Source organism: Letharia columbiana (assembly GCF_014066305.1).
Source record: "Letharia columbiana isolate WasteWater2 chromosome Unknown Sc0000004_s0, whole genome shotgun sequence".
Lineage (NCBI taxonomy): Eukaryota > Fungi > Ascomycota > Lecanoromycetes > Lecanorales > Parmeliaceae > Letharia > Letharia columbiana.
The window spans coordinates 14,528-33,784 of NW_023501040.1; the positions used below are offsets into that span (position 1 = coordinate 14,528).

General features: G+C 29.0%; 2 protein-coding genes across 2 annotated transcripts; both read right to left on the reverse strand.

Moving 5' to 3' along the window:
• Positions 1–294: 294 nt before the first annotated feature.
• HO173_002019 (uncharacterized protein) lies at positions 295–1,119 on the reverse strand (the record flags this gene model as incomplete). The annotated part of the gene is made up of 2 exons (XM_037303955.1): positions 295–603; positions 670–1,119. The coding sequence occupies 2 exons, from the start codon at positions 1,117–1,119 to the stop codon at positions 295–297; spliced, it is 759 nt and encodes a 252-aa protein (XP_037168750.1).
• Positions 1,120–2,509: 1,390 nt separating this feature from the next.
• Positions 2,510–5,322, reverse strand: HO173_002020 (uncharacterized protein; the record flags this gene model as incomplete). Its single annotated transcript, XM_037303956.1, has 3 exons — positions 2,510–3,631; positions 3,683–4,713; positions 5,166–5,322. 3 exons carry the CDS (start codon positions 5,320–5,322, stop codon positions 2,510–2,512), a joined length of 2,310 nt encoding a protein of 769 aa, XP_037168751.1.
• Between the last annotated feature and the right edge of the window lie 13,935 nt (positions 5,323–19,257).

The following is a 19,257-nucleotide window of genomic DNA, read 5'->3' on the forward strand; positions in this document are numbered from 1 at the left end:
AACCTATCACATCAGTGCTTGGTAGAATAATAGCAGTATACGTTTGAAACATCAGGTCAATGTCAAAGCTTACTAGACAAGCATTGAATCATCAAATGAGTGAATTAATCTCCTCATGTATGTACATAGCTAGTTCGAATGGCTTGCAGATGCCTGTCCCTGCCCACCATCACATTTTCAGAGCCTAGCTTTTCCCGTCGTAAATCCATCACTGTACCAAAGTCAGGTCAACTCTCCGGTATATCCGCCACACCCGTAGAACGGACTCAACACACTCACGAACCTTCCACATACTCACAGATGCTGGTGGTAAAAGTCGAGCAGCACTTGATAACCACGCTCATACTCCTTCTTGACCTTTTCATCCTCGAGGTCGCCTCGAGCGGCCATCCATCCGTGGATCTGGTCGCTAAAGGTCTCAATGTGGTTCTCCACACTCAACGTCTTCCCAAACTCCTTGACCGCATTCGCGTCTTCGTCGCCGGATGCGAGCATGCAGAGGGGAACCTTGATGCCCTTGGCGTCGGCCGGGTCGACCATTGCGGGGTGAACTTCGGCGACGGCGGAGAAGGAGGTGCCGGGTTGAGCGGTCAGGGAGACGATCTGTCGCACAAGATCAGTCATCCACGTTCAAAGACCAAGGACAGGAACACCACGGAAGCATCTCACCTTCCCGCCCCAGCACATGCCCAAACTGCCCCACTTCTTGATCCCCGTCGCCTGCTTCTCAATCTCCCGCAGCAACCCGGGCACCTTCTTCGCCGTATCCGGCGGGCTCGCGGGGCCCGCGAAGAAATCTCCAACCTTCTTCTTCTTCTCGTCCGTGTCGGGCGGGAAGTCGCTGTGCGGGAGGGGTTCGCCGAGGAAGAAGTCGGGCATGAAGACTTGGTATTGGTGGCCGGAGTCGGCGTGGGCGAGGATGTCGGCGCCTTGGATGGCTTGGGGGGAGAAGCCGAAGATGTCGTAGATGATGAAGATGGCGGAGGAGGCGTTGGAGGGGCCGGTGGCGTAGCACTGCATGCCGTTGAGGTCGATGTATTTGCCCTTCTCCTTGTAGCCCTTGGAGACGGCGGGAGGGACATTGCAGCAGGCCTTGCTGTGTCCTTGTTGTGCTTCCATGATGGATTTGTATCTGTGCGGTACTGTAATTGCTCTGAGTGTGAACCGGGGTTTCAATGAGATTAACGGTTGAAGAAGGGTGGGGAATGGCTTATATATCATGGATTTGTCTCCGTTCGAACGCCGTTCAATCCCAAACAATTATTGGCGGGGTTTCCAGATTGCCAAACGTCATCGAAAAACGACGGAAATAACCATCTCAATTACCGAAGCTAGAGTAGCGTCGATCTTAGGGCTAGGTCTATACGAGCCACTCGGGGCCATCCTTTCCGCCGTCTTGATGTCCAAACTTCATCATTCTCTACCAACCTTGCCTTAAGATAGTGGCCTATGATAACATATTAAAGTAAAGAATGGTAAAGTGCCCTTGTCATTCTACCATTTCTGACAGCTCTTCCTCAAATCCATCGCAGGTGTTACATGACATTTTTGGAGCTTTCTTTTTGGTGAATAGCCTTCCTAGACGGCGTTGTTCGGTTTCTACTATGTTCGTTAACGTCTTTTAACATCTCATAATGAACTGTTGCCTCAAGAATGCATCGATTCCGGTTGTTGATCCCCAATATGACGTTCAGCATCTCCGACCTAGATAGACTTCATCTCCACTCCACTGGTGCGAGGCCACTATAGAGTTCAACCTACGCTTCAAAGTGGCTCTGGGTTCCTGCGTAGCTTGCTTGTTGGACTCAGAAATTGGCGACAAGCACAGCTGTCATCCCAGAAATCAGTTCAAAGACTATGAAGATCTGGAGTCTTTATTTACTCAATGTCATCATCGGCCGAAGATATTCTGAGCTTGGTCAATGGTAATGACGCCCTCATACTGATCCTGCTGCAATAACAACCAGCTGAAAGTACACGACGGCCGAACTACATCTAAAGGGGAATTGACAAATCTATGGTTATGCAGCACTCTAAGGAAAAGCTTGCCGCCCCGCTGAAAATGTGCCTGCGATAGATGCATCACATCGCAATGGACTTAAACAAATTCATTGACGCGAGTTGCTGACAAGACATTCGTTTCGGTGCTGCTGCATACTAACCGACCGAACAATACCACCAAACCACATTACGCGCCTGAGGGGGCCACGCTCGATCCAATCCCACCATTCTCGAGGTCGAGATCGAGACACTAAAAATGTCGTTTAATAGTGAAGTGCTCTTCTGTTCCTGAAAGCCAAGACTGGACTGAAATCAAGATGGCCCAGGATGTTGAAAAGGGGAGCCCCGAACAAAAAGCATCATTTCACAAACTCTGCTTCACAATTCCGAAACGTTTCCTCCTGAACAGTAACATAAATTTTGCAGCTTCCGCCGCTTTGAACGCCTCTCATCACCGTACTGCCAAGCCTCAAGGGGCCAGTTGCCCAAATGCCAAAACATTACATTTCTAGTCTTTCGTCTTGTGGTGAGGCAGCTGGGGACGATGGGGATGGTGATGGGGATGAGGATATGAATGATGATGGTGGTGTTCAGCAGGAGGTAGAGGCGTAGTCTCCGGGGGTGCGGGCGGAGGCTGTGGCGGTGAAGGCGTAGGCTCTGGTGGTGGTGGAGGTGGAGGTGGAGGTGGAGGTGGAGGTGTGGGTGTGGGTATGGGTGAGGGTGAGGGTGCGGGTGAGGGTGCGGGTATTGGTGCATAAGGCGGTGGTTCAGGGGGCGGGCCCTGGGGTGGGGCCGGCGGGTTCGCGTTCGAAACCCGTTCTCGTTCCACATCTTCCATATCTTGGAGCCTATCAATTTCTTCTCCCACGCGACGCACGTCCGACCGGAATTTCTCTCGATCCACCCCCTTTGGAAGCTTCCCCTTTCTGAGCTCTCTAGTCGGCGTTCCTCGATAGTCGACAAGATCACCGTTGTGATCGAAGTTCCAATCGGTCAACGGCTGGTTTTGAAGACCTACAGCTGCCGCCTCGGCGTCCTTGAAGTATCGAAGTCGCTGGCTCCAAACATCCTCGCCGTATTTGGTGACGTAGACTATCTTGGCGTCAAGCGGCAACGTTCGATATCTCCCAGGGACCAGGCGGACAAGGTCCAAGTGGTCAAATCGACCTTGCAGATGTAACGCTTTTGGAAGTGGTGGTAACTCGTTAGCAAGTCTGATTGATTCTTCGGTCGCTGGAGGAGGCGGGTCAGGTCCTGGTGGCGGGTCAGGTCCTGGTGGCGGATCCGGTGCGGCAGGCGTGTTGGGACCGGAAGGTGGGTTTGGATCTGAAGGCGGATTTGGTATCGACGGAGGATTTTGTCCCGGTGGCGGATTTGGATCTGACGGTGGGATTGGATCTGACGGTGGGTTTGGATCTGACGGTGGGTTTGGATCTGACGGTGGGTTTGGGTCTAAAGGCGGGTTTGGATCTGATGGCGGATTTGGTTGTGACGGAGGATTTTGTCCCGGTGGCGGATTTGGATCCGACGGTGCCTCAGGTCCTGAGGGCGGATCTGATCCGGGAGGCGAGCCTGGCCAATCTATACAAAATGGAATCCCAATACAGGGATGGGGTAGAGAAGGAATGCCCTGTGACTGGTTAGCAGACTTCTCATTCCAAAACATAGCAGTCGACCCTACCTCACTACTCCAGATACTCTCCCCACTCTCTTCAACGGCGCGGATGCTGTTCACCTGCTCTGTGGTCAGTATGCCAGGGTTTCTACCCTGTTCCATCAAAATTCTCCTCTCGCAGAACAAATCCCAATCTCTTTGCTGCCTCGAAAGCTTATCCAAAAATTCGACCCGTTGGGCCCTTTTAAGAGAACGCGCTATGCTGGCAGCACTCTCGCCAGGTTTCTTCTTCGCCAGCTCTCCAAGAAACTGCCTCAGTGCCACTCCCATTCCTGCTCCGCCTACCACTGAAGGAACGATGATCTCGGCGAGTTTGGCAATATGATCATTGGCTGGCGGCGCGCCAGGTGCAAATGTAGCTATGCTAGGCTTGGTCGCCGAAGGTAAGTGGCCCTTGGATTTGGCTATGCTAGGCTCAGTCGCCGAGGGTACGGGGTCCTTGGACTTGGCTATCCTGGACTCAGTCGCGGAGGATGTAGGGTTCTTGCGTCTGGTCGAGGACGGAGCTATGCTAGACTCAGTCACCGAGGATGAGGGGCCCTTGGAGGTCGACGACGTTGCCGTGGATGAGGAGTTCCTGGAGGTCAACGACGCTGCCGTGGATGAGGGGCCCTTGGAGGTCGACGACGTTGCCGTGGATGAGGAGTTCCTGGAGGTCAACGACGCTGCCGTGGAATTGGCAGAGACAAACCGGGTCGTGGTTGTAGTTGTCGAAACGATAGCGGTAGCATTGGCAGGCCCAGGCGATGATATCCAGGGTAACGTGATGGACTTCGAGGCTGTTATTGCACCTGAAGTCGTGTTCAAAGCTAGGCTGCTGGTGGTGTCGAGCGAGGTGGCCGTTCGAGAGGCAGAGACTGATGCGTTGGTAAGTCCAGTAGTTGAAGAGATCAGGGTGAAGGCAGTACTAGCAACTTGGACGGACAGTGTCGAAGCAGAAGCTACCATCCAGGGGTTCAGCGATATACAGACATTGAGGATGAGGGCCCCAAAGCGGAAGTCATTCATGAGTACCATCATGGCAGGTCTCCGGAGCGCTTGTGATATCAGTTACTGCGGTCTTGGGCGCTGATGAGACTACGATAGAGCACTTCAGAAGCCTGCAGCTTTTGCTACCACGTAGGAAGGAAAAGATGGTGAAAGGTGCTTAATGAGATGAAGAGAATTGGAACTTTGAACAAGGAAAATGATCTGGAACAAACCGCAAAAAAGTGCCCCACACAGGTCATTCCAGGAAATCGTCGTGTTCCGATAAGCTGAGTGTCCAGCCGCAACACATAAGAGGAGATATCAACAATCTGCAACACATTTGCAATGAAAGGTCCAATCACGATTCAGTTCCAAGCCATGATGTCGTAAAAATGGGTAGTCAGGAAGGAATTCTCAGGACTGTGGGGATTACATTGAGGCAATATGAGCAACATAAATGATCCTTATCGAAGCTTTCCCACAGATCGTCCTATCGACCGGCTCACTCCAGGCCTCTGACGGATTGCCATAGGAACCTCAGCGACCGTGCGCAGATGTGGGTTCTTCGGGTCTCGCATTGAGATGAAATGCGCAGGGAAAGACTCCACTCCTTTGATGATTCCTGCGCCATCAAGTACCGCTGGCCTTCTTATCGGACCTCGATTGTAAAAGGACATGTTGTAGTAGTATAATGTGCAGGACCTTTTCAGAATAGCAAATGCCTGATACCCACGGGATGAAGCAAGTTTGGAAACAATGACTGCGCAGTGACAAGGCACAGACGGTAGCAAGAAATTTCGCAATGTTGTCCAACAACATTAACTTTTCAAGAATGGAAAGTAGCTTGAAGTAAAGATTGATTGCAGTTATAGACGTGGACACTTTGCGAGTAGATGAAAAGGCGCTCGATTTGAGGTGATTATAATCATCGTTTCGGACGATATTGTCACTTGCTATTTGTCATGTCTGAAGTTCCAAAGAGATTATAAAGATTTTCAAGATACGATATGATCTTAGTAACGCTGATGGTAGCTACAGGCTCAGCCTGACTTGACCATGTCGGCTCTTGTTTAGTTGAAGACGACGCACCGTATTGCAAGGTCAGTGACGTAAAGATGAGTTGCAGCCCGCAGGGCAGATATACCTATACCTTTAGATTGCAGCCGGTGTCACTTCTAAATATATATATATAGAAAATAGATCTTATTTATCTGTTATACTATAGGTGGGAAATTCCGATGCGCGTCCCAGATTTAAGTAGCATATGCACAAATCTCTGCGTCGCTTAGCACATGTCGCATGATTTGAATGATCATGGCCGCAACTATCATTTAAATTTGTATGTTTTTATATGTCAACAGATCTCCTGATCCCTCCTTAGTCCCCCAAAAAAAAGGGGCAACCCACAAAACAAAAAAACAAAAAAAAAAATAAAAAAAAAAAATAGGGAATTAACAACAACGAGGGACGAAACCCTTTTTTAAATTATGCAAATAGGTCAAAAAAGGCCCTTTAGCGCTAGAAAACTCCCATGTCTAAGCGATATACCTTGAAGTGAAATAAGGCTCTATATAGGTGTGGGTGGGTGGGGGAAAAAAAAAAAGGGCTTAAAAAAAAAAAAAAAAAAAAAAAAAAATATAAAAAGGAAAAAAAAATGTTTTTTTTAGCACGTTCTGAATACTTATCTCCAACCCCTTATCGGGGTATTAATAGAGATATTAATAAGGGTATTAATACGAATGGCTGATTAAATAGCTATTAATGTTATAGTCTTATAATAAACTTAACTTAACTCATAGTCTTACTATTGCGATTAATGCTCGTAAATAGTAAAGCTATATATAAAATAACGTATGTATAAGTAGATATGTAGATAGATAATTGGATATATCTAACACTGGGGTAGCTAAGACCTTTTTAAATATGCAAATAATCTAAAAAAGGCTCCTTAGCGCTAGAAAACTCTCAAATCTAAGACGTTATTTAAAGAGGGTGAAGGTCTTAAGGAGAACTTCTAATAGTATCTACCGCAGTAAGTAATAGAGATCGATAGCACTAGCGCGAATAGACTAAAAGGTGCTGATATCGTAGTGATGCTCTAAGTATATAGACTAGGTGAGTGACTATATATAGGCGATAGAAATCTAACTTCTAACGGCCTAGTAATTAGATCTCGTTATTACTAAGATCGATATTACGTGCTAATATTATAACCTCTTTATAGAAGAAATAGTCTAAATAATAACCCTTAATATCAAATAACGTTAGTACCTCGCGAAGGTTATTAGTAACGATCTCTTTAGTAAAGAAGAAGCCCCTTAGCTAGAATAGCGGTATATTAAATAAGACTTCTTATTTAAAGAGATAATGTAAGGCTTTAATTACGTATGCGTTATTATCTAACGCGACTATCGTAAGTATAATTCTATAGCGAAATAGATCTATTTTAAATACTAAAAGTGTAAGTTTTAGATAATTATCGAATAGCTTTATCGAGCGATATATAAAGAATTATTTATCGAAGTCCTTCTATTAAAGATCTCACTTATTATAAATAAATTTATTTATATATAGAAATACCGCGAAGGCGAGATAAAAGAATATATATAGAGTCGCTCTAGCATAGGTTAATTTATTAAAATAAGAAAGAATTTAAAGTAATAAATTCTTAATAATTAAATATCTTTCTTTTATATTAGCTTCGCTATAAAAACGTTAACTACTTATAATAATACGTTATAATTAAGAATAATAAAATATTAAGAGATTATCGAATTCTATATCTATATAGACTAATCTAAGGTTAATAAGATATATTTTTATAGACTTCGACTTAACGCGGCGAGTATTTAGATTAGCAATTTAGCTTATAAGAGTATTTATAATTATTAAAAAAAGAGGTTAAATCTCTATAAGTGCGTAATAAATCGTATAAAATCTTATTAAAGTTATATATATCTTTCTAATTTTAATAGTAAGCCTCTATTAGAGAAGTCGTATAGTCTCTTAAAATAGTATAATCTAATTATATTAATATTCTAATAAATCCCGCCCTATTTTAGCGAAGATATAAGACCTTTCAGCTATAGATATATATTAGCGATTTTTCGATATTAAAAATATAATAGATTATCGACTAGCTAATTAGCCTTCGTAGATATTTAAATAAATATTATTATAATATTATAAGTAGTTATTAGTATAGTTATATCGCGTAATAGAACTATAGCTAACTCGTATATAAAGGATTTACGTAATTTATTAACGTATACGTCGTTATCGCAGTAGAGAATTAAGCGAGATTCTTATAATTAATATAATTATAGCTTTATCGCGTAATAGATAGCCTTTATTTCTTTAAATTATATATTTTTAAAACGGTAACGTATAGCTATTTTAATATTAAAAACGTTTTTAAGCTAAATCGATTGAATATAATTAGAATAGTCGAGAATATAATCTTCTATATCGAATATTCTAGACGCATTAATCTATATATGCTATGTGACTCGACTATTAACGTAGTATATTAAGGCGACGCTATTCTAGTACTTTAAGAAGATATTCTACTATAATAAGTCTACTCTTATATCGTCTATAATTCGTATAATTACCGTAAGCCTTCGAAGGATATTAAAAAGTCGCTTTAAGAATGCTCTTTTTGGAATTATGACTTTAATAGCGAAAGAGAGAAAGCTAATCGCTGACTCGAGCTTCTAATATAAGATAGTTACTCTTTTTAGAAGGTTTTTAACCGTGATTCTTATCTTAGCTACTGGCCGAAAAGGTATGATATAATATGAAATATTAACCTACCATATTATACTCTAATATAATATGAGTTATTAAGATTTATATGATTCCATACCTAGTATAGTATGAAATCTTAGCGGGATATTTTACGGTATGATATATCTGTAGTATTATATCATGAAATAATATATGTATAAGATATTTCGGTTGAGATTTCTATATTTAGAAGTAAATATTCTAATTATCATTCTAATTAATAGCTACGCTAAATTAATAAGATATAAAATTAAATGCGATTATATTTTATTACTCTATATATATAAAAGAAAGCGAGTTATATCTATTAATAATAAGAAAAGCTTATCTTTCTCTAGTATTAGTTATATGAAATTCGTTAACACTTCGTAATTAAAGCTATCGACGATAATTTTATACGTTTATTACGTATTTTCGATATCGCTATCTAGTATAAAATTATATGTATTATAATTATAGCCTTTCTATTAAATCGCCGATCTAGGAAAATTAATATATTTCTTAGTATTCTCTCGAAAGTATCATAGCTTAATATGATAAGTTATATTCCTTTAAGCTATCTTCTCGTAATATATAAAAAAAAGATTAGATATAGAAAGTATATAAAAGTATATTTAATAATTCTAGAATAAATTAATAATACTTATAATGATAATTAGAATTAAGAATTAAATATATTTAAATAAAAGATAGTTTTATATTACTTATATAATAGCGATAGTAGTAGCTAAAGTTAAAATATTAATTTAAATAGCGTAACTTTTGTAGTAGACTTTTCATTACTATACATTAGATTAATTATATATAAATAAAGATTTATAATTTTATCTTCTAGACGTAATTATATTTAATATTTTAAGATTTCTATAATAGCTTAATACTTATTAATTAGCGCGTTAATATTATTATATCTAAACTATAATAGCGCTTATCGTTAAGTTTTATATTACACTCTCGAGTAGCTTAAAAAATAAGATCTATTTAATTATTAGCGCGTATAGTAAGATTATTCTTAATACTTATATCTTATTTAGCTTTAATATTATTTATTTTCTTTTAATTCGAACTCTCGTCTTTATTTATATATATAATAATTTACGTAATAAGTAAAATTTTAGACTTCTTCGCAATTACGCTCGCGTGTTTTTCTTATATAATATTATTAAAATATAAGTCTACTAGAACGATAACTAGAACTAGAGATTACTTATTACTTATCTATTATATCTTATCTAATTTACTTAAAAGCTTATTTCTATTATAATAACGATATATTAATATATTTAATTTTATACTTTTTAATAATTATAGCGTAGTTAATAGCTAAGATATCGACTTTCTTTACTTTTTTAACTAGTTTCTTCTTAGATATAAATATATCTATTCGCTATCGCGATCTCTTAATATTTTTATTTTAATTAAACTTATTCTTTACTTTTTATTTTAATTAAAAATTTAATTATCGTTTAATTAACCTACGTTGAGACTCTTTAATATCGCTATTATTATTAATATTTAATACTTATTATAATAAATTATTAGACTTAATCTCTTCTACTTTAATTACTATAAAAAGATAAATTAATAGATATATATAAAAGAATTAAAGGGCTTATACGAATATCTATAAATACTAAGTTATTCTTAATTTTAATTAAAGCTTATTTTACTAAAAAGTGCGTTAATTCTAGCAAGTACCGATATTAGAAATAAAGAGAATATATATTATATACTATTATAAGTGTGTTATTATAGAGTTTAATTTAAAAAATAATTATTTTTATAAAGATAGTAAGACTTAAAAATAAGAAAGTAAAAATGAAATACGCGAAAATTTTAATAAGTTATAATAGTTTAACGCTAGCTAAATTAGATAAAGATAATTACTTACTAGCTCGCTCTCTTAAATCTTTTATCTTTTAATTTATATAAATTATAATAATAATTATAATTATTATAAAAGTAGCTAAGATTATACTAGATAATAATATTTAATAAATATAATTCGCTTAAATTTAAATCTTTAAAATTAAAGAGAAAGCGCTTTATTAATATTTAATTTAAGCTAGATAATATAAAGTAATCTAAAAATTTAATACGCGCGACAGATATCTAAGCTTTCCTTCCCCCTTCTTCCTCTTTAAGACTTTCTTTTTTATATTAACCCTTCTTATTATCAGACTATCTTCTTTATATATTAAACTTCTATTTAAGTAATTTAATATTATTATAGTAATATTAAAAGTATAATATAGCTATTAAGCTATATATTTATTCTTTATCTTTTAATAACTTTAAGCTAATATATAAATAAATCGCGCGAAGAGCTTAACTTATATATACTTAATCTATTATTAATAAGTCTTTAAAAAAATTAATACTATTCTAAAGTACTAGACGTAGCGTTAAAGTAAAATCTTTATTAGATATTATCGCCGCTTTAATCGCTATCGTTATCGCTTTAATAAATACTACTTCTACTTTAATAGTATTAAGATATTAATAAAAACTAGATAATATATTCTTCTAATTATCGTTATATTTATTATATATAATTAATATAAGCTATAACTTAAGCTTTATACGAGATTTATCGCTATTAAAAATTAACTAATTTTATAATCTTAAAATTTCTCTTTTAACGCTTAATTTATTAGATTATACTTAATTAAGATTTATTAAAGCACTATTATATTTAAAAGTTCGTTTTTAAAGCATTATATAAGATAATAAAAATCTTTCTAATTCGTTAGTTTAAGAGTAAATCTTTTATTACTACGCTTTATAATTAGCTCTAATAATCTCTATTTAAATAGATATCTACCTTTATATAATATATAGAAAACAAATTACATTATAGAAAAGAATTTAAATCTCGCGATTATCTTAGCTAAGCCGTTTAAAGTAAAGAAGAAAATATATTTATCTTTAATTACTAAATTAATTAATTATTATAAATATAATTATAAGATATAATTATATATTATTAATTATTCTAATAATTATAAAAAGCGTAAGAGAAATAAAATTATATAATTAAGTACTTATAAACTTTTCTCTTTTAAATATTTATTTTAATTTAGAGTTTAATCGCTATCTAATTAAAAAAAAGATAAAATATAGAAAGTATATAAAAGTAGATTTAATAATTCTAGAATAAATTAACGATATCTATAATAATAATTAGAATTAAGAATTAGATATATTTAAATAAAAGATAGCTTCGCGTTATTTATATAATAGTAAAAGTAATAATTAAGATTAAAGTATTAACTTAAATAACGTAACTTTTATAGTAGATTTTTTATTACTATATATTAGATTAATTATATATTAATAAAGATTTATAATTTTATCTTCTAGGCGTAATTATATTTAATATTTTAAGATTTTTATAATAGCTTAATATTAATTAATTAATATATTAATATTATTATATCTAAGCTATAATAGAGCTTATTATTAAATTTTATATCGCGCTTTTAAATAGCTTAAAAGATAAAGTTTATTTAATTACTAGCGCGTATAATAAAATTATTTTTAATACTTATATCTTATTTAGCTTCGATATTATTTATACTCTTATAATCTAAACTTTTATCTTTATCTATATATATAATAATTCACGCGAAGAGTAAAACTCTAGATTTTCTCTAAATTACGTTCGCGTACTTTTTTTATATAATACTATTAAAATATAAATCTATTTATTAGAATAATAACTAGACTTAGAAGTTACTTATCGCTTATCTATTATATTTTATCTAATCTATTTAAAAGCTTACTTCTATTTTCTTATTAAGCCTATTAATTAGATTAAAATTTATATTTTATTTTTATATAAATATCTAGTCGCGTATTAAATAATATCTTATTATTTAAGACTTTTAAATATAATCTAGCTAAGAAAAGAATCTATTATATAAAAAATTATAAATCGCGATATATATTTTTATAGCGATAGAGAATTCTAATTATCTTTATAATTATCGTTATTTAAAGATAATTATAATAGCGAAAAATACTCGTATTCTTATTTTTAGTCTAGAATTAGAATTATATAATTAACTTATTAAGATTTTAGATTTAAATAATCTATATTTTTATAGAAATACTTAGATCGCTTAAATATATTAGTAATATTTTTATATATTAATTTAATACTAATAAGCTTAAAAGCCTCTTATATCTCTTCGCTTATCTTATTAAATATAAATTTATATCTTATTATATTATAATTCTTAAGCTATTATCTAGCTAATTCTAATAATAATATTTATTCTTTTTTATTCTTAAGCGTCTATACTATATAATTTCTAAGAATTATATATTTTATTCTAATAAAAAATATATATAAGAAAGAAAGATAATAAACTTTCTTAGACTTTATAATTTAAGATTTCTTATAAATAAGTTTAATATAAATAAAATTAGTATATAAATAACGAGTCTATTTAAATATAGATTAGAATATCAAAATTAAAATTAATATAAAAAAAAACTTATATTAATAAATATTATTTTAATAATTCTTTTTAAGAAAATTTTTATAAGTTATATGAGACTCCTACGTAATAAAAATAAATATTCTTTTAAGAATTTATTATATCTTCGAAAATTTCTAGATATTTAATCTTCTTTCTAGTAGATTTAATTATAGTTTACTATACTCGTTGCTATAGTAAGAAGATATTAATAAATACTTCGGCCTTTTATACTTATATCTTATCTATTAATATTATTATAAAATTTATATTCTCTAAAAGAAGTTAAGGATTTTTAAATCGCTTAATCTTTTAATTAATAATATTTAATTATATATCGATAATCATATCTTTATCTTCTTCCTTTATATCGAGTTACTTATCGCGCTTCATATTAATATCCTTAATAAAATCTAGAATTAGAATTATATCTAATAAATTTAATTATTTATAAAATTTATTATCTTTAATATAATATATGAAATATTATATATAAATATTAACTATAATATTAAAAAGATATTAGAATAATTATAATAATAATTAGAATTTATAATAAGTATATTAATTATATATAACACGTTTAATAATTCTCTCTTTTATTTCCTTTTTTTTCTTAGAAGTAACTATTTAATATTTAGAGAAAGCTAGAAATTTTTTCTTAGCTATAGATTTCGCTATCGCATTTATATTATTTTATTTTCTTAAAATTACTTTTAATAATTTATATATATTTAAACTTACTAAATACTAACGCGACTTTACTATATTCTTATTTTTAAAATATTTATCTACTATTTTTTATATCTTACTATTACTTAAGCTCTTAGAATATTCTTATTTCTTTAGAGATAATATAATAGGGCGAACTAAAGTTATTACCTTTATTAATAATATTAGCTTTTATAATATTAAGAAATAATAGAAAGTGCGTAAATTTACTTATTTAATTAAACTCTTACTTAAGATAATTATAATAATAATTTTTATATAAAAAGCTTACTATAAGATATTAAAGGATATATTATAAAGAGTATATTAGTATTATAATAGAAATAATAAGAAAATTTAAGTAAAATCGTATTATTATAAAAGGTGATATAATTAGAAAAAGTATTAGAAAAAACTAAAATATAAGAAAATTTAAGAACGCGCTATTAAAAAAACAGGCTAGTTTACTAACGCGTTTTCGCGTTTTTTCGAAATCTCATTTATAAAAATATTTGATACTGATTTTTAATATTATAAAGCTAGATTTTAATCGAATTTTTTTAAATTTAATAATCTAACTAGAATAGTTAAGGATTATTATTAATAATAAACTTTTCCCAGCTTTCATATAATAATAAATATCTATTTTAAGCTTCTAATAATCTAGATCTAAAAATCTCATAAAGTAAGTTTATCTTTTTTAAGATTTTATTTTACGCTTTCGATTTATTATATACGTTTTCTCTTTTAAAGAATAATTAAAAAGATAATTAGAATATTAATTAGATCGCTTATTTTTAGAATACTATTTATTTTATACTTATATTTAAAAAGATATAGTAATAAATATAGATATTTCTATTTATAAATCTTTATTAATAAACTCTTAACTAGCTATCTAGTTTCTTAATTCTAAAATAATATTAAATTAATTAGAAGATTCTAAAAGCGATAAATTAGAAAGTTCTAGAGATAATTAATTAGAAAGTTCTAGAGATATTTAATTAGAAAGTTCTTAAAGTAATTAATTAGAAAGTTCTAGAGATAATTAATAAAAAAGTTCTAGAAGTAATTAGCTAGAAAGTTCTAAAGATAATTAGCTAGAAAGTTCTAGAAATAATTAATTATAAAATTTTAAAAGTAGTTAGATAATAGATTCGAAAAGTAGTTTATTAATAAATTTAATTATATTAGAAGAAGAAGAGATAGACTTTACTATAAAAGAAGCTTAAGATTAAAAACTTCTAATATATAATAAAAATAGTAATATTACGATTTAGCGATAAGTTTTATAATAAATCTATATAAATTTATTAATTTTAATATATAAATAATTAGTATAACTAGAAGAAGAAGAAATAATTCTTATAATTCTAATTATTATAATAAGAGAGGATTTAAATATAATCTTCTCTTTTCTAATTATTATTATAATTATCTAACTTTCTAAATTAGATAAACTTATAAATACGTTATTAATAAGAATAAAGAGTTAATATATATATTCGATAACGATATATCTAGCGATAATAATATAACTCTATTTTAAAGTTAAACTACTTTTTAAAATCGAGATATTATCTATAAGAATAGAAATTTTAATAATATCTAAAGTAAAAATATAAAAACTATAATAGTTAAAGAACGTTTATCTATATGTAAATTATTAAAAAAAGATAAATATAATAAAAAACTTAGAAAGAGGAGATCTGATATACTTTTAGCGGCGATCGCGATAGATAAAAGAATATCTCGAATATCGTTAATAGTAAAAACAGCTAGAAAGTTAAGTAATAAGACTTCTAGAAAATCTACTATAAGCGAAAAAAAAATAAGTAAGAAAAAAATTATAATTAGATATATATTTAAAGTAAAAAAAATATAAAGATACTATCTAAATAGTAAGTTTAGCTTTATATATATTTCTAATTATCTTTCTAATTATAGCTTACTAGCTATTATTCTTTATAAAATTAAATACTTTTAAAAATCAACTACGCTATTAATTTCGAAAGCTTTATTTTAAAAACTTATTTAAAAAAATTCGTTAAATATAATAAATAAAATTAGAAATAATATTAAATATCGTTAATAAAGTTCTACTATCGAGGCGATATAGAAGGCGATAAAATCTTTTCTATCTAATGATTTTTCAAGTAAGACTTTTTATTATTCTTATATAAAATTCGTTAATAATAGAATATAGATTCTTAACTTCTAATAATTTATAGTAAATATATAATATTATAAATTAAGGATATATAGCTTTTATATAAACTTCTAAAATTATTTAATATTAAGCTATATATAAGTATAAAGATAGATTAAAAGCTTATAATTTAGTTTAGATAGACTTTTAAACTACTATAAGTAATAAAATAAAAAACTTTATAATTAAATTATCGATTTTTTTAATTTATAATATAACTCTTAATTATAATATTACTTATAAGATTATATTCTACTTCGAATTCTAGTTATCTTTAAAATTAATATTATATAATATATTTAATTTATAATTTAAAAGATTTATATTATATTAAAGAATTAATAATTTTTATTATTATATAATTATTTATATTGTAATTATAATTTTAATATAAATATATATTATATTTTCTTATCTAATTATTAATAATTATATATTTTTATAGATTCTTATTATTATATTAAAAAATAAAAGATTTTATTAAAGTCTATATATATTTAATTATTATATTAATCCTCGACTTAGAATTCTAATTATCTTTATAATTAATATTATATAAAATTATTAAATTATAATTCTAAAAAATTATATTATATTAAAAAATTAAAATAAGTTATTATTATAAAACTATCTATATTATAATAATAGTTTTAATATAGAAGTATATTTATTATACTTACTTATTTAATTAATAAATACTATATTTATATAATAGATTCTTATTATTATCTTAGAAAATAAAAGATTTTAATTAAAATTTATTAGATATTTATTTATTATATTAATCTTAGATTTATATTTAATTTAGAATTCTAATTATCTTTATAATTAATACTATATAAAGTATTTAATTTATATTTTTAAAAAATTACATTATATTAAAAATTATATTCTATTAAATTATAAAAAAAATCTATTATTATAAAATTATAAGTATTATAAATATAGTTTAAATATCTTATTTTCTTATTTAATTAATAAGTATTATATTTAATAATAGATTTCTATTATTATCTTGAAAAATGAAAGATTCTATTAAAATCTATAAGATATTATATTTTTTACGAGTAAAGGCCTATGAATTAAATTTATAATCATTTTTTTAATTAGAGCTATCGAGTAAATACGTAAGCGATCTTTAATAAGTAAACTTTAATAAGCGAGCTATCCGGCTATCGAGCGAGCTTTAATAAGCGATATTTAAATTCCTTACGCTTTAATAATTATAAGATCAAATTTAGAAATTCTTTTTTTATCTAAAAGTTCTTATTCTATTCTATAATTTTAGAAAGAAATCTTAAAATCTTAATAGAAAACAAAAAAGTTATTCTAAAATTAAATAATATATATCTATTTTTTAATTAAAACTATTTGACTACATTTTTTTTATAATTATAAATACTAATTTATTTATTCGCGATAAGTTAATCGATCTAATTAAAAAGCGTAGTAACTCTAAATTAATAATTAGCTATATATATAAATTTAAGATTTTTAAGCTTAGCCTTATCTTATTCTATTATATATATTAATAAAATTAATTATTAATCGCTAACTAACTTATTAGTATATAATTAAACTCGCGAACTTTTCTTTAGATTTAAACTTTAATTCTTCTTTAAGTTTTTTATTATATCTATTTTATTCTTCTTTATCTAAAAACCTTATAATTTTATAACATTAATTATTATCTTAAATTTTACGTAAGCGCTACGAATTAAAATAAGAACAATAAGCTTTTTATATACTACTTCTTCCTTTTTTTTTTTTTTTTTTTATTTATTATAATATTATAATAATTAGAAAGATAATTAGAAAGATACTTAAAAGTTATATTTTATTTTCTTCTCGTAAAATATCTTTTAAATACTATCGTTTATAGGTCTAATAAATATATATACTATAAAACTAACGTAATAGTAATTTCATATAGCAAGAAGATAAATAATAATAGAATTATAAATAATCTATTATTAAAAGTAAAAGATAAGATTCTCTATTATTATAAAGTGAAATTAAATTTATAATTTTAATTATATATACAGAAGTGGACGATATAAACAATCTTTAGCGAATACTTCGCGATAATAGTCTTTTAATTAAATCCTTCTTATTTCTATCGTCATTAAGATTTTATAATTATTTAATTAATATTAAAAATTATAAGTATAAAGCGATAGAAGAGCTCTTATAGAATTCTTATATTATCAAATTTCATCGATATATAATAACTCTTAAAGTATATAACTTACTTAAAGCTCGCTTATAAAAGTTATTTATTATCGATCTTAATACGATATTAATCGCGAGAGATAAAATTAAAAATATAAATAGATTTAAAAGCGTAAATTTAAAGAAGTAGAAAAAGATATTATAAGAGATTAAAGATATATACTTCTATAAATAATAAGATTAACTATATTATAGTATTCTTAAATATTAATATATATAATTTTTTTATTTAATATTCTAGAGGAAAAGTATATATCTATATTAGCTATATAATTAAGTCTAGATAATTAAAAATAGAAAAGCGCTATTAATAATAATAAGAGTATAATCTTATAATAAGAAGATTTAATAGAGAAGAAAATATTAAATAATTTTATTTATCTCGTAACTCTAAGATAAATAAAAAAAGAGGAAAAATAAGAGATAAGTATATTATTAGATAATAACTCGAAGTTATTAGTTAGATTATCTAATATAATCAAATAATCTTATAAATAGAAATTACTTCTTATCTTTATAATAACTTAAAAGTTTTAATAAAGAGCTTATTAATCTCTATAAGCGAAAATAACATATATCGACTTTTATAATTATAAATTTTATTATACAATTAAAATATATAAATATAGAGGTTTTACAACACAGAACTATTCTTCTAAAATCGATTATAAAATACGCTATTATTATTCCTCGCGTATATGAAATTATTAACTTATGATTTTTAGATTAAAAAAATATATAATTATATATAAACGGATTCTATAGTAAGTATTTTTTTTATTTATTACTCTCTCTTTAATAAAAGTATACTAAAAATCACCTAGACTAATTAATTAAAATTCGACTTATTATCTTTATATATTTATTTTAATAAGGCCGAGCGCGTAATATAAAGAAATTTAATAATATAGTAGTTTAATATAAATAATAATAATTTTCTAGATTTACTAGGCTCGACTAAATAGTAATTAAAGAATTACGACTATACGCTAAATAAATAAAAGTTAAATAAAGATAATAATAGAATAGAAGAGGCTTTTAGAATAATAACTAATAACTATAATAGCAAGATTTTAAATCGCTTTTTCTTTTTATTATCGAAATATAAATATTTAAATATAAGAGCTTAAAAAAAGAGATTATAATAAATTTCGCTATCTATTAATTAAAAAGATACTTAGAATTCT